The sequence below is a fragment of the Diceros bicornis genome, chromosome 32 (genome assembly GCF_020826845.1).
Source record: "Diceros bicornis minor isolate mBicDic1 chromosome 32, mDicBic1.mat.cur, whole genome shotgun sequence".
Taxonomy (NCBI): Eukaryota; Metazoa; Chordata; class Mammalia; order Perissodactyla; family Rhinocerotidae; genus Diceros; species Diceros bicornis.
Window position 1 is genome coordinate 36478317 of NC_080771.1, and position 15840 is coordinate 36494156.

Consider the following 15840-nt stretch of genomic DNA (forward strand, 5'->3'; position numbering starts at 1 on the left):
TCACCTTCAGGTCTTTGATCCATTTTGAGTTAATTTTTGTGTATGGTGAGAGAAGGTGGTCTACTTTCATTCTTTTGCAAGTGGCTGTCCAGTTTTCCCAGCACTGTTTATTGAAGAGACTTTCCTTTCTCCACGGTATGTCCTTAACTCCTTTGTCAAAGATAAGCTGCCCATAGATATGAGGTTTTATTTCTGGACTTTCCGTTCTGTTCCATTGATCTGTGTGTCTGTTTTTGTACCAGTACCATGCTGTTTTAATTACTATCACTTTGTAATGTGTTTTGAAGTCAGGGATTGTGATGCCTCCAGCCTTGTTCTTCTTTTTCAGGATTGCTTTAGCTATACAGGGTCTTTTGTTGCCCCCGATGAATGTTAGTATTCTTTGTTCTATTTCTGTGAAGAATGTTCTTGGGATTCTGATTGGGATTGCATTGAATCTGTAGATTGCTTTATGTAGTATGGACATTTTAACAATGTTTATTCTTCCAATCCAAGTGCATGGAATATTTTTCCATTTCTTTATGTCATCATTGATTTCACTCAATAATGTCTTAGAGTTTTCATTGTATAGGTCTTTCACTTCCTTGGTTAAATTTACTCCTAGATATTTTATTCTTTTTGTTTGTAAATTGTAAATGGGATTGTCTTCTTGAGTGCTCTTTCTGTTAGTTCGTTGTTGGTATATAGAAATGCAACTGATTTCCGTAAGTTGATTTGGTACCCTGCCACTTGGCTGTAGTTGTTGATTATTTCTAATAGTTTTCCAATGGATTCTTTAGGGTTTTCTATATATAAGATCATGTCATCTGCAAACAGCAAGAGTTTCACTTCTTTGTTGCCTATTTGGATTCCTTTTATTCCTTTTTCTGGCCTAATTGCTCTGCCCAGAACCTCCAGTACTATGTTGAATAAGAGTGGCGAGAGTGGGAACCCTTGTCTTGTCACTGTTTTTGGAGGGATGGTTTTCAGTTTTTCCCTGTTGAGTATGAGGTTGGCTGTGGGTTTGTCATATATGGCCTTTATTATATTAAGGTACTTTCCTTCTATACCCATTTTGTTGAGAGTTTTTATCATAAATCGATGCTGGATCTTGTCAAAAGCCTTCTCTGCATCTATTGAGATGATCATATTTTTCATTCCTCGTTTTGTTAATATGGTATATCACATTGATTGATGTGTGGATGTTGAACCATCCCTGTGTCCCTGGTATAAATCCCACTTGATCATTGTGTATGATCTTTTTAATGTATTGCTGTATTCAGTTTGCCAATATCTTGTTGAGGATTTTTGCATCTATGTTCATCAGGGATATTGGTCTATAGTTTTCCTTCTTAGTATTGTCTTTGCCTGGCTTTGGTATCAGGGTGATGTTGGCCTCGTAGAATGTGTTGGGAAGTGTTCCATCTTCCTCTGTTTTTTGGAATAGTTGGAGAAGGATAGGTATTAAGTCTTCTTTGAATGTTTGGTAAAATTCTCCAGAGAAGCCATCTGGTCCTGGACTTTTATTTTTTGGGAGGTTTTTGATTACTGTTTCAATCTCTTTACTTGTGATTGGTCTATTCAGGTTCTCTATTTCTTCTTGATTCAGTTTTGAGAGGTTGTATGAGTCTAGAAATTTATCCATTTCTTCTAGATTGTCCAATTTGTTGGCATATAGTTTTTCATAGTATTCTCTTATAATCTTTTGTATTTCTGTGGTATCTGTTGTAATTTCTCCTTTTTCATTTCTAATTTTATTTATTTGAGCCTTCTCTCTTTTTTTATTGATGAGTCTGACTAAGGGTTTGTCAATTTTGTTTATCTTCTCAAAGAACCAGCTCTTTGTTTCATTGATCCTTTCTACTGTTTTTTTTTTTTATTTCAATTTCATTTATTTCTGCTCTGATTTTTATTATTTCCCTCCTGCTGACTTGAGGCTTTGTTTGTTCTTCTTTTTCTAATTCTGTTAGACATAGTTTGAGGTTGCTTATTTCGGCTTTTTCTTGTTTGTTAAGGTGGCCTGTATTGCTATGAGTTTCCCTCTCAGGACCGCTTTTGCTTCATCCCATATGAGTTGGTACAGTGTATTTTCATTTTCATTTGTCTCCCGATATGCTTTGATTTCTCCTTTAATTACATCAATGATCCATTGGTTGTTTAGTAGTATATTGTTGAGTCTCCACAGCTTTGTCACTTTCCTGGTTTTTTCCTTGTAGTTGATTTCTAACTTCATGGCATTATGGTCTGAAAAGATGCTTGTTATGATTTCAATCTTCTTAAATTTATATAAGCATGCCTTGTTTCCCAGCGTATGGTCTATTCATAAGAATGTTCCATGCGCGCTTGAGAAGAATGTGTAATCTGCTATGTTTGGATGGAGTACTCTGTATATGTCTATTAAGTTCATCTCATCTAGTTTTTCGTTTAGTTCCATTATTTCCTTATTTATTTTCTGTCTGGATGATCTATCCATTGATGAGAGTGGGGTGTTAAGATCACCTACTATTATTGTGTTGTTGTTAATATCTCCTTTTACGTTTCTTAATAGTTGCTTTATGTGCCTTGGTGCTCCTGTATTGGGTGCCTATATATTTAAAAGTGATATGTCTTCTTGCTGGAGTGTCCCTTTTATCATTATATATTACCCCTCTTTGTCTCTCATTACCTGTTTTATCTTGAAGTCAACTTTGTCAGATCTAAGTATGGCAACACCTGCTTTCTTTTGTTTGCCATTAGCTTGGAGTATTGTCTTCCATCCTTTCACTCCGAGCCTGTGTTTGTCTTTAGAGCTGAGATGTATTTCCTGGAGGCAGCATATTGTTGTGTCTTGTTTTTTAATCCATCCCACCACTCTGTGTCTTTTGATTGGAGAGTTCAGTCCATTTACATTTAGGGTAATTATTGATATATGGGGGCTTGTTGTTATTTTATCGCTCTTTTTCCAGTTCTTTTGCATTTCTTTTGTTTCTCATCCCATGTTTTTCGGACTGCCAATGCAGTTTGGTAGTTCTGTATGGAGGTTCTCTTAGTTTTCTCTTTCTTTATCGTGTGTGATTCTGTTCTGATTATTTGGTTAGTGGTTAGCATGAGGTTTGTATAAAAAAATCTCGTGGATGTGATAGTCCATTTTTTGATGGCCTCTTATTCCTTTAGACTAAGTCGATTCGATCCCTTTGCTCTTCCCCTTCTAAGTTACTGTTGTCACATCCTATTCCTTCTTGTGTTGTGAGTTCATGTTTAACATGATGAGGTTATATTTATACTTGGTGCTTACCTTCCCTTGATCTTTGGTTTTATAATTAAGTGTTTGCTAATCTATTTAGTTAGAGGACTGCAATTTCTCTGGTTTTGTCGACCTGTTTTCCTCCTTGTTCAAAACTTTGAATCCCCTTTCTCTTTTTTTCCTCAGGGATGAAGGCCTTCTTGAGCACTTCTTGTAGTGGGGGTCTTGTGGCAATGAATTTCCTTAGCTTTTGTTTATCTGGGATTGTTATTATTTCTCCATCATATCTGAAGGATATTTTTACTGGATAGAGTATTCCTGGCTGAAAGTTTTTGTCCTTCAGAATTTTGAATATATCGTTCCACTCTCTCCTAGCCTCTAAAGTGTCTGTCGAGAAATCGGCTGAGAGCCTGATAGGAAATCCTTTGTATGTTTTTTTTTTTTTTTTTTTTGTCTAGCTGCCCTTAATATTTTTTCTTTGTAATTGACTTTTGCCAGCTTTACTACTATATGCCTTGGAGAGGGTCTTTTCATGTTGATATATTACACAATCTATTTATTTCATTCACTGGTATTTCCAGCTCCTTCCCCAGGATTGGGAAGCTCTCAGCTATTATTTCTTTGAACAAGTTCTCTGCTCCTTTTTCCCTCTCTTCTCCCTCTGGAATACCTATAATCCTTATGTTGGATTTCCTAATTGAGTCGGATATTTCTCGAAGAGTTTCTTCATTTCTTTTTAGTCTTAGTTCTCTTTCCTCCTCCATCTGGAACATTTCTGCATTCCTGTCCTCAATATTGCTAATTCTTTCCTCCATATTGTCGGCTCTGATGCTTAAGGCTTCCAGATTTGTCTTTATCTCCTCTATTGTGTTTTTCATCTCTAAGATTTCTGATTGGTTTTTTTTTTACAGTTTCAATCTCTTTTGTGAAGAAACTCCTGATTTCATTGAATTGTCTGTCTGTATTTTCTTGTATTTCATTAAGCTTTTTTATGATGGCTATTTTGAATTCTCTGTCATTAAGGTTATACATTTCTGTGCTTTCTGGGTTGACTTCTGGGTTTTTGTCATTTTCCTTTTGGTCTGGAGATTTAATATATTTTTGCATACTTCCTGTTGGTGTTGCCTTACTTTTCCTCATAGTCTAAATATATGATCGTAGTTTCCCCTTGATGCCGCTGGGCGGGAGTCAAGGGCTGTGTATTCTGGCCCGCCTCAATCTGCGGGCAATCTCATCAGCCTCTGGCTAATCTGAGGCGTGGCTGAGTGGATGCTGCTGAGGTGGAAGCGTGGGAACAGCTGGAGCTGGAGCATGGGAACAGCTGAGACTGGAGCGCAGCTAGGCTGAAGCACCTGGGGCTCAGGTGCGGGTGGGTTGAAGCGGCTGCAGCTGAAGTGCCACTGGGCTGAAGAAGCAGGAGCTGGAGCGCCGCTGGTCAGAAGAAGCTGGAACTGGAGTGTGCTGGGCCAAACAAGGAGGAGCTGGAGTGTCACTGAGCCAAAGAAGCTGGAACTGGAGTCCGCTGGGCCAAAGAAGGAGGAGCTGGAGCACAGCTGGGCCAAAGAAGCTGGAACTGGAGTGCGCTGGGCCAAAGAAGGAAGAGCTGGAGTGCTGCTGGGCCAAAGAATCTGACACTGGAGTGTGATGGGCCAAAGTTGCTGGCGCCAAGGCAGCTGGAGCCTGAGCACAGGCCAAGCCATAGCAGCTGGAGCCAGGGGCGGGGGGACATGCAAGCTGACGGAACTAGGGGCGGGGCACAGTGCAGCCAAATGACTGGGGCTGTGGCACAGTGGATCCGGGGAAGCTGGGGCCGTGGCTTGCTCCAGCTGGAGCAGCTGGGGCTGTGGTGTTGTGGGGCCTGAGCTGCCACTGCCTCTAGTGCCAGGGCGCAGGCTCGCCCCACTGCTGGTCTGGCCCAGGGACCTGGGGGCTGCTGCCTGTGGGGGTGGGGCCCGGGTGCCTGGGGGCTGCTGCCTCTGGGGACAGTGCTGAGCTGAAGTGCTGCTGTGCTGAAGCACCAGTCAGGCGGGCCGGGTGGGAGAGGGGCGCTTAGTTTTGCCTCCTCAATCTCAGAGGTTTCTTGCCTCACTGTTGCTCTCTGCTTTCCTAGGGGGCTAGCTTGTTGAAACTACCCTTGCAATAGTTCTGCTCCCTCTGTAGGGGGATCCCCACGGGCTGTGAGGATCCCCCTTGGAGAGCGCCGGTTTTCATGTGGCAGGCCACCCCTCCCCCTCCTCTGGGAGCCGCTTGGTCTCAGTGTCTGGGTCACAGTCCTTGGGGAAGGAACAGAGCTCCTCTTACCTCCTTCCACTTCCTCTGGGGATTCCAGCACCCCCGTCCTCGGGTGTACAGCTACCTGGGTGCCTCAGACGTCCCCTGTGTTGTGTGAATGGCTTCTATTGGAATGTGAATGTCCTTTTTGTTGTGTCTTAGAGGGGGAGAGTTCAATGGGGGAAGCTCACTCCGCCATGATGCTGACCTTGTTCATTACTTTTTAAAACGTGTTGTGGAATCTTATTTACCATGTCAATTTGATGCCCACCATTAAACTATTTTAAAATACATGAAAAGTTTTTCTTCAATAGTCAGACATTTTACATCTTTTTTTCCTTCCATTCGTATTAACATTCCACTTTTCTCACAGAATTTCCTCCTAATGTAATATGTTTTTATGTTTAAAAATATTTTACTCATCAATCCATCATAACTCTCCACAACAAAATTATGTATATTGAAAATTAAAATCTTCTCTGAGCCTTTAATGTTCTAAGTGTTTAAAAAAATTGTTCTGATTGAGATATCATTACATTAAAATTGATACATCAAAACAAACATATCTCATTTTGGATTAAGCATAGAGAGCAAAATTTTATTGGACATCTATCTTTAAATGAGTGGGTAGAGCTTTCTTCCCTAGTTAAATTATCCATGGACAAACATTACTTATTGCTGGTCTAAAACAGATTAATGTCAAGTTTATTCCTATTTCCATTTTTGTCAGTAATCCAGAGGAAGTTGATTTAAGGAAGTAGATGAGACCCGTCCATGTCTGTGCACAGTGGAGTCTTCAGACTCCTCTCTGCAGGTCAGAAATCTCAGTTATCTAACACCATTACTGACAATCTCTACAGAACGCTGTGGCTCCTTCTTGGGACACATTGACTCAAGTCTAGGAATGAAGAATTCCCTTTCCTCCTCTGTGAGAGTTTGGGTTGGGGCAGAGGAGGAAGCCCAGAGATGTGCTGGCATGGCTTGTCTGCGGGCTGATTGCTAAGGACCATCTGCCTTTCCCCACAGAGACCATGATGAGCACGCCACCCCCCACCGCGGAGCTGCAGCAGCCCCCACAGCAGGCCCTGCACTACGCCCTGGCCAACGCCCAGCAGGTCCAGATCCACCAGATCGGAGAGGACGGACAGGTCCAAGTAGTATGTATCCTTCTCGCTAGTCTGCTTCTGCGAATAGAGAGGGGAGGGTGCGGCCAGGGAGCAGGGTAGCCACCACCAGCTTTCCCTGCATTTCTGGATCACATTGATCACTTGGGATGAGGTAAAAGTACCATTTTAAAGTAGATGTGAGGGGTACAAGCTCTTATGTTTCACAGATGAGGGCAATCACTGAATGAACATGTCATTGTCACTGGCCCCTCGTGGTTCCCTATGTGTGCTACACCCGGTGGCCACTGTCAGCTCTCAGGGTCAGGCCATTCAAGTGTCCCCACTTCTGCCTGTCCTCCCGAGAGGCATCATAGATGTAGCATAGATGTTTTCTCAGTTCAGAAGCACAGGCACCCTTCTACTGAGGGAAGAAAAAGTCATTTCCTTCTGGGGTCAGTGGAGAAAGCTGGTGGCCTTAGTTGTGGCCGTAGTGCTTCCTTTGGACTGTCAGATGCTCACTAAGCTCATGTGGGTGCTTGGCTCAGCGGTGACCTGGCACAGCATGCCTCCCCTGCCTTACGCGGTGCAGGCTCAGGGCAGTTCCTCCAGACCCTCTGTGGGGCCTGTGGCCGAGGGGAGCAGGAGGGCGGGAACCTCTCTGGCATGCCCTGGGATCCTGTTGATGTCTGAGTCACAGCCAGCCCTTGCTGCACGCCTGTATCGCCAGGGCTTTCTCCTGGAACCTGATTCCCATCTCAGAGCTGCTTCCCTTTGAAGTTACATTCAGCACACTGCCTGGAAAAGGGTGGGCTTCCAGAAAGTGCTGATGAGTACTTTTAATGGGGTTTTTCTTCTTCTTCCAAAGGAGATGAAGCAGTTATAAATAGTGAATTCTTTGTGTGACAGTCACAAAGGCAGTTACTCTTATCTTATGAGTAAGAAAGTTCTTTGAAAGAATTCCAGAATAGATAGCTTTGATAGAGGGTTTACACAGACATAGTAAAATGAAAGCATAGAAAATTCTACAGTAGTTTATTTTAAGACCCATTTTGATTAAGATAGAAGTTTAAATAAGATAATGGGTATTCATTTCCTTGAGCTAAGTTAAGATTTTAGGAATTATATGTCTGCCTATATCTACAAACAAATGCATTCTAGTTGGGTTCTTTGATTTTTTGGAACCACATTTATTTGTGTTTTTTCCAGCCGTCTAAATAGTCACGTAAGCATTTCTTTGATTTAAGAAAATTTACCTGACTTGTTTTCAGTGTAAATGCATTATGTACATCCCCCCATCACACACCTTGGCGGAACCCTCCCACAGCCCAGATTGCAGAGAATAACGGTCCCCAAGCTTTCTGGTCCCTCCGAATATGATTAAAAAAAGTTGTCGTCCTAATTTTCTGCAAAATTTCTGTTTCTCTTCTTTTCTATGTGTGCTTCATGTTCTTAAATTTGCTTGTTTAGTAACATTTAAAAATTTAACAGATTTTTCCTAGGCCCCATTGCTCCTTTAAGAATTACCACAGAATATTCTGTATGTGTTAAATACTAAAAGTTTAACTTCAAGAGACAGTTTAATAAGGTTATGCCATGCACATATTACATTGTGCCATTCAGGATTTAGTTGTCTTCTCTTGACTAGTGAGCCGATAATCAAGAAAAAAGTTTCAGAAAGCGTTTCTTGTTTCCTCTGGTTTTCATTTTCTTCTGATGCTTCTTGGTGTCTTCTCTTGCTGCGGATCCCACAGGGCCACCTCCATATCGCCCAGGTGCCTCAAGGCGAGCAGGTGCAGATCACGCAGGACAGCGAGGTGAGTCGCGGCTGCTAGCATTGCCCAGGGGCCGCCCACTCCATGCCCGCGGGCTCCCTGCGCTCTGATCTTTGTCAAATGAGGTGGACAACTGGGAGTCTGCAGACAAGAGGGACGTCCAGCAGTGACCGCCTGACTCCCGTTTGCTCTGGCATAGACCCCAGGCCCTGCCCGCCCTCTATGCCTGCCTGCCCTTGCTGCACTGCTGGTTTATCTGTGCAACCCCATGTGGTTATCTTTGTAAACTTTTGCTATATTGAGGTTTTTGCTTCTGGCTGGAATTGCCCTCTGAACATCCCTTCTCTCCTTGCCCACCCCACTCCCCGTCATGCCGTCTGAGATGCAGACCTGAGCCCCCACCCGGGAAGCACCCCAGTGCTGTTGGAGTGGGAAGAGCATGAGGTGGGGTCTTGCCCCTGCAACTGTGGCCTCCATGTTCTACTGGGCTCTGTCCCTGCACTGTGGGACTAGTGCCCGTGTTGTGGGGTGGTTGGGAATCTGATGAGGCCACACATGTAAGTCCTGCGAGCTTTCAGTGCAGCTTCCATGGCTCTCCACACAGCTGCATTTGTAGGATTGCCTCAACTGCCTTAAGTTCATGAGATCCAGACTTCTTATCCCTGGTGTTAGTGCTTTGGCATTCCACTTTTCGTTCATTTTAATCCGTGATATGGACACAATACAGGGAGCCCTTCTCAGCTGTGCAAGTGCTGGTTCATGTGTGTATCAGCTGTTGCAGGGCTTTGGCGTGTGAAGGTTGGGTTGACCATCTGAGCTGTTGGAGGGTGAGGCTGGCTAGTCATGGCGCTCATGATCTACGAGCCCCTTGGGTGGGACCCTCTCTTTCCAGCCTCCTATACAGGGTACGGGTGGTTGGTGGCCATCTTGCAGGAATGCTGTTGGCCATTTCCTGCAGTGCAGGACAGCATCAGTGTCAGATTCAGTGCACTTGGCTTCCTCGGACCTTGTCCCGTGGCTGCTGAGCAGTGCACACGCTCCACTGACCGAGCATGGTGTGGAGTGGTGTGCCCCCTGCAGCGTGGGCCGGGAGCTGAAGTGGGACTGTGAAGGCTGGGAAGATAGTCAGCCTTGTGCCTGCCCTGCACTGCGGTGTGTGTTACACGGCTCTCAGGTTTCCCACAGACCAAGTTCAAAAGCAGGTACAGAACCAGCAGCAACTTTCAGGAGAATTCTCTTGACGGAGGCGTTTGACTAGTTAGTGGTGCCTGATGGCTTTCCAGAGCTGCTTTGTGGACCTTTTTCCTTGTGTTCTAGTGGCAACCCAGGCTGTTTTCCTTAAGTAGGTAGGACACTAGTTTCGTTCTGACTTTTCAGTGCCCAGAACTCGGGGCTCTGAAAGTGCCTCACACACGGCTCAGTGGGTGCATCTCCCGCTGCCTTGGAGGTGCACTCACTGAGCCGTGTGTGAGGTGCTTGCTGAGCTCCTGGGTGTAGCTGCTGTGGGGAGAGCATGAGTTAGGGCTCCTAGCAGCAAGGGAAGAGATAAGCAGAGGTTCTGGGGGGGAGGACCAGGATACATTGCTGAATGAATTCCTGTGAGGGGCAAAATAAATGCCAATCAAATGAGGGGATTGATGTGTTCCTGAGAATAATCAGTTCCCTAATCGGCGTGCAGCCAGGTGAGTGAATGGGAGAAAGCAGCAGGTGTGGCTGGGGCATCGGGCAGGTGAAGGAGAGCAGAGAAGGTCCTAGAAGGCCTGGCTGTCAAAGTTTAGGAGTGAGGCTTCATTCTGCATAAAGCAGGGCCTGCTTGCGTTTGTGAGCCGCATGGTGATGGGGAGGAGAATCTGTTAGCTCAGCATGAGGTAGGGTGTGTCGGGAGGTGCCGCAGAGTGATGCCATAGAGCCACAAACTAAATAGAGACATTCTGCTGAGGGGCAGGAAGCTTCCTTGTTAAAGGCACAGACAAGTGAGAGCCACACCAACAATTGAGAGGTGTCAGCTGGGATCTCTGCCACTTGAGAATCACGCGCACTCACTCAGGGGCTTGCTTTGCTGGAGCCCTTTGAAAGGAAGGGAGAATGATGTAGTAGGAAAAGGAAAAATCAACATACATTTGCTTCTATGTTGTTTTTGCTAAAAAATCGTTAGAATACTTCTTGAATTTCAATTTTTATTATCAATTTTGCCCTTTTTTGTAGTTTTCGTAACTGAATCTCTCTTGTCTATATAATCTAGTATTTTTTGTTTCCTTTAGGAATTGAATGCAATGAGTTAGAAGAAATTGCTGATAGTACTAATGATTACTTTGTAATAAGTTACAATATGCAATTAGTCTTCTTATCACAATAAAACCTTACCTTGTTCATTTAAAAATTAAGTAATTATTTCGTCAAAATGAGGAGATCTGCAAAGAGACATTTAGCAGAGCCTACCAGACTTAAAACAATTATTATTATTTTTAAATAAATGAAAATGAATTTCCAACTGCTGAGATCCCATAGGCCTGTGGTCTGGTTAATTTCGTTGTGTCCTGTCAGTTTCCTGGTTGTGCTACTGCAAGGTAATTATGTGAGGCCCCCCAGTGAGGAAGCTGGGGAACGGGGATGCTGGACCTCTCTATACTTCTTTTGATTCTTCTTGTGAGTCTAAAATTGTTTTGAAATAAAAAGTTAGAAAAAAAATGACATTTTCATTTGAGGTCACGGTGTGGGGGATGGGTTCTTTTTGAGTTGGTTTGTTTTGTTTGTTTTTATAAGAAAAAATAGTACCTGTAAACTCAGCTTAAATGTTTTGTTTTGAGGTTTTTGTTGCTACAAGGGATTGTGTTTTTGTAGAATTGATGTTAATGGTTTTGCTGATTATTCACAAATGGCATGGGGACGTCCCTGCCTCTGTCTAGTTATGTCTTGAAGTAGTTTTTGTCCTTAATCTCATTTTTTCATCCATTTTGCAGGGCAATCTACAGATACACCACGTGGGACAGGATGGGCAGGTAAGTGCTCACCTAGTCTCACTTCATGCCTACTGACTGTGGTGGATTGCCGGATATTACATTGCCACGGGGAGGGAGTGGGGAGCGGAGGGTGGTGCAGTGTCAGTCCTGGGGAAAAACTGGCTTTACTCCCAGTGGCCATGGACTGCCTGAAGGACATGGACGTGGTCGATGTGGCTCTGGGCTACATCTGCTGCTTTTGGGGTTTCATGTAGCTTTTTGTCTTACAGATGAAACTCCCCCATCTGTTTATCACCGTTTTCTGTAAGTTTACATGAATGTTTGTCAGTGACCCTGTTTGTATAGTAGCCATATATTAGAATAAGGTAGGTTTTGTTTGTGTATGAACTCCAACCACCACCTTTTTTCTAATCTCTGACAAAAAAAGTAACTGAGCACACCTGATATGAACTGTCTTTACAAAGTGAAATGCCCCAGCTGTGAGGGGTTCTAGGGAGTGGTTTGCTTTCTAAGATCGTGAAATTGAAGATTTACATTTTCTTGTCCTTTTGAAGAGTTTCTATTCAAGAGATGTTCATGACCTCTGAATAATTATGAAAGAGAGTCTAGAGGATCTTCCTTTTTTATAAAACATAACTTATGAACCATAAACATAGAGCTCATTTACTATCACGATAATAATACTTGTTCTCAAAACAAAGTGCGCACTCCCCTTTGAAACACCCGTGTGTGTTCTTGTTGTCTTCGGCGAGGGTCTGATGTCTGCCATGCAGGGGACGTGGAGAACGTGCGTTCCTGGACTCGGAAGCAAAAGGACGGTTCCGTCTGTTGGGTTTTCTCTTGAATCCTCAGAGCACCTTGGGAGAAGTGTGACAGACCTAAAGCATTTGCTTAAATTGGAGTTTCATAGTTTGAAAGTTGCATCTTGAACATACACCTGACGTTTTAATCAGAGTCCTAAAGCAGTATTAATATATTAATATAACATAGTTGCCTTGGAAAATAGCCAAAAAGCCAAAGAAATGCAAAATTTTAAAAATCCACAGTTGTTTCTTCTGAGCTCAGGCTGTCTTGGTGACAAGGTTGTTGGCCAGGCCCAGGAGCGTTCAGTTCTCAGCAGGTTTCCCTGGTGTGTTTCTCGTGCTCAGGCAAGATGTCCCGTCTGGGGCAGGAGAGGAGAGGGTCATTGTCAGTAGTTCTCATCATCAGTAGTAATCTCTTTGTTTCTGAGAATTCAGTGATTTGTATTTATACTGGAAGTGAAATTTTATCCTAATTAAAATGTTGTTGAACTTAAATCATGAGAAAAGCAAGTGTGTTACCTTTGATTTTTTCCCTTTCTTTCTGTCTCTAGTCCTGAGCAAAATTCCACTGGGGATTTTTGAAATACAATCAGGTTTTTATGTTATGTTGATATTACGTTACTGTGCATGATTATAGACAACACCATCCCAGACAAATCCTGAAGGCAGAGAGTCCAGCTTTCGTGGGCAGGTACGGCAGGCACACATGAGCTCTCACCACAGTTCTCCACTCGGGAGGGACTCCCAGAGTGCGCGTCGGAAGAGCCACCTTCTGAAAATTCTCCAGATAAGAGTGCGTTGTGCGCTGTCCCTTTCCTCACCCTCACCCAGGGCTGCTGCCTCGCTTAGGTTTGCCGCACGCCTCGTCAGCCTGTCCCACCCAAGCGGTCACACTCTGCCACTGTTGCTGCTCTCCATTTGCTTCCTCCTCCAAGGCGCCACTAACTCCATCTCTTAGCAACCTCACTACAAAATAATAGAATTACTGTGCTGATCACTCTCTGTGTTACATAAATGATAATTTATTAGTCATCTGATTTTTTTTTTTTGCCTATAAAATCTCATCCTGCCTTCCCACCTCCTCCTGATTCCCATTGTCAGTCATCTTTGCGGGGCCTCCAGCTAAAGACAGAACTTACATAAAGGCAAGACTAACACTATGGTGGCTGGAGGAATTTAATATCTGCAACTTTTTCTTTTCTAAAGGAAACTCTGCTTTGTGATTTAAATAAACAGTATGTGTTCATGTAAAGCTGCCTTTTTCTGGTAAATCTGTTTAGCTAATGCTTTCTTGTTTTATTTTATCATTTGGCTGGTTCTTGTTCCTATTAGGTTACTCTGCTCATAACAGCTTTGTTTTCTAAATTGACCAAATATTTGTGAAACAGAATGATGTTTCACAAGATACAAACACCCCACTCAACTCGATGTCACTGATAGGGCTGACTGAGAACTCAACAGTGCTGGAGGCAAGAATGCCTGTGGTCCCATCTCCCACCCTCTCCTCCACCTCTCAGTCTGTCTCTTTGTCTCCCTCCCCTTCTTTTCCTTCCCTGCCTCATCTCTCTCTCATGCCCTCAAGAGGACAGTGCTCAGGGATCTAAGGCTCTTTCTCCTTCAGCCAGACACAGCCTCTCCCTGGTCCCCATGTGTTGGGAGTCCTTTGCCAGTCCTGGTATGAATGTTGGTGTTTGCTTTACTGAAGGCTGACAATACAAGGCTCGCTCCAGTTTTATGGGGGAAATGTGTTGAATGGCTACCTCAACTCTGGGGAACAGAAAATCTTCCTGAATTATGGAAACACACAAACAAATTTACGTAGTATTGCTTTTTTTGAGTTCATAGATGCACTGTCTCATCTGCTTAATGTTAAATTCTTATTCAATAGGATTAACTGTCATTTAAGAATGATTATGTGACAACACTCAGAATCCTTATAGAGCAGCTAACAATCATGCAGGTGCTGATGACGAAGCCCCTGCCCTTGTGTTCCGCCTGCTTCCTGTTGCTGGGGGCCGTGGAACCCCTTCCCAGCTCTGTCCCAGTGTCACAGTCACGTTTATTGCTGGTTTTCTCATATTCTACTTGTAAGATGCATGTAGTTGTTCTTGCTTTTGAGTATAGTGAGTGACTGTTTTCTAAGTCAGTGCACAGCTTCTGTGAAAGCACCCCCCCTCTTAGTTACCTGGGCAGGAAGGGGGAAGGAAGCATGTGCTGTGCTTGCTCACTGCCGCTGCTGGTGGTGGGATTTGTAAGGCCAAGCCTGCAGAAACTTTGTTTCTAAGAGGGGTCTCTGATGTCTGTGATATTGCATAATCCTGTAACATGGTTCTGCCGGTGGACCATCCTTTTTGAGTCATATATTTTCTTCAGATTAAGTATCAAGAGATTCTTGTCCCATCCCGTGTGGGAGCCACGTGGGCTCCGTCTCACAGGGGCGTGGCACCTGGTGGGTCTGTGGTGGGGTCGGATGAGAGCATGTGAGCAGTCTGGTGCTTTACAGTCACAGGGGCTTAGGCAGCAGTGTCCACTGCTTCCCAAACGTGGAAAAGAAGGATCGGGAAAGACAGCCAACTTGCAGGTCAGTGGAGAAGTGGAGATTTAGTTGGCAGCCGCATCTCAGGGGGTGGTCGGGGCAGTGATCAGGTTTGAGGCAGCACTGGGCCATGCGGTGCATTCGGATGTTTCCTGTTCTCTTCCTCCATCATTGGCATGAGCATCTTCTTTTAGTGGTCATTCCTCATCATTCATCTAATCTGCTGTTTTTAGGGGAAGGCAGATGGCCAAATTTGTTAGAGTTGAGGTTAAAATGCAGTCACTAATTATGGTCATGGGCTCTGTGTGAGGGTATCTCCTTGGAGTGAGGTGCATGGTCCTGAGGCCTGGTCCTTCAGCTGTTCACGTGCGTTTGTGGCTTTGTTGTAAATGGTTCTTGTTGTTGAAATCACATTGTTAAACTGATTCAAACTGCTGACTTCTGTTGTCCCCAGTCTGACCACAGGTGCTATTGGATGTAGGCGATTTCTTATACTACTACATGCTACTGTCTCCTTTGTGACTCAATGAGTATTTTAAAATGAATCATTTACTGTCATGCGAATGGAGAGCAAATAAGCATATGGAGGATAATATAAACTTGGAAAATTTTAGGGGTGTTATTGCCTGCATGGTGATTTGGGGAATGGTGGAATCTGTTTGAATAGAAGATGGGCTTGTGTAGTAAGTCAGATCCGAATCAGGGAAATTCGGAATTCTCAGGAGAAGACTCTGAAGCTAGCAAGAGGTCATCCGAAGTGATAGTGGCTCACAGAGAGTTGGACATTTAGACAAACCATGTATAAATGTGCCAGGTGTGTCAAATAATTTCTTGGGATCTAAGAGATTTCAGTTTTCTGAGTAGTGTTAGGTAATAGAATTTTTAATTTGGTATGGATTTTCAGAAGATTCTGAAAAATAAAAACAAAAAGCCTCAAATATTAAGAGCCATAGGGGTTGCAATCTACAGTGAGGTGGATGAGATGATTTTTGGATGCATTTTAAATGAGAAATGATGGTCTTTCTTATGAGGTCATGGGGACTTTTACGTGGGGTGATGTGGCTCTTAGGTGAATGGACTGGTTAGCCACTTCAGGGAAGGCGGGTAGACCAGTTGCCCACTTTGGGCAGGTTGTGGGGGTGGGGGCACTGGGCCTTGGTGCAGTCACTCTGCCCACCAACTGGGCCTCA

The 15840-nt window shown here is 43.9% G+C and overlaps 1 protein-coding gene across 7 annotated transcripts in view; it reads left to right on the forward strand.

Moving 5' to 3' along the window:
- Positions 1-15840, forward strand: part of BANP (BTG3 associated nuclear protein) — a 128289-nt gene that overhangs the window by 79246 nt on the left and 33203 nt on the right. For 6 of the 7 annotated variants that reach the window (XM_058528443.1, XM_058528446.1, XM_058528441.1 and 3 more), the window contains 3 exons: positions 6500-6630; positions 8331-8393; positions 11312-11350. In XM_058528443.1, the coding sequence (XP_058384426.1) occupies positions 6500-6630; positions 8331-8393; positions 11312-11350 (233 nt within the window). Of the gene's footprint in view, positions 1-6499; positions 6631-8330; positions 8394-11311; positions 11351-11580; positions 11615-15840 lie in introns of all 7 variants that reach the window. The other variant, XM_058528445.1, reaches the window with a different exon arrangement.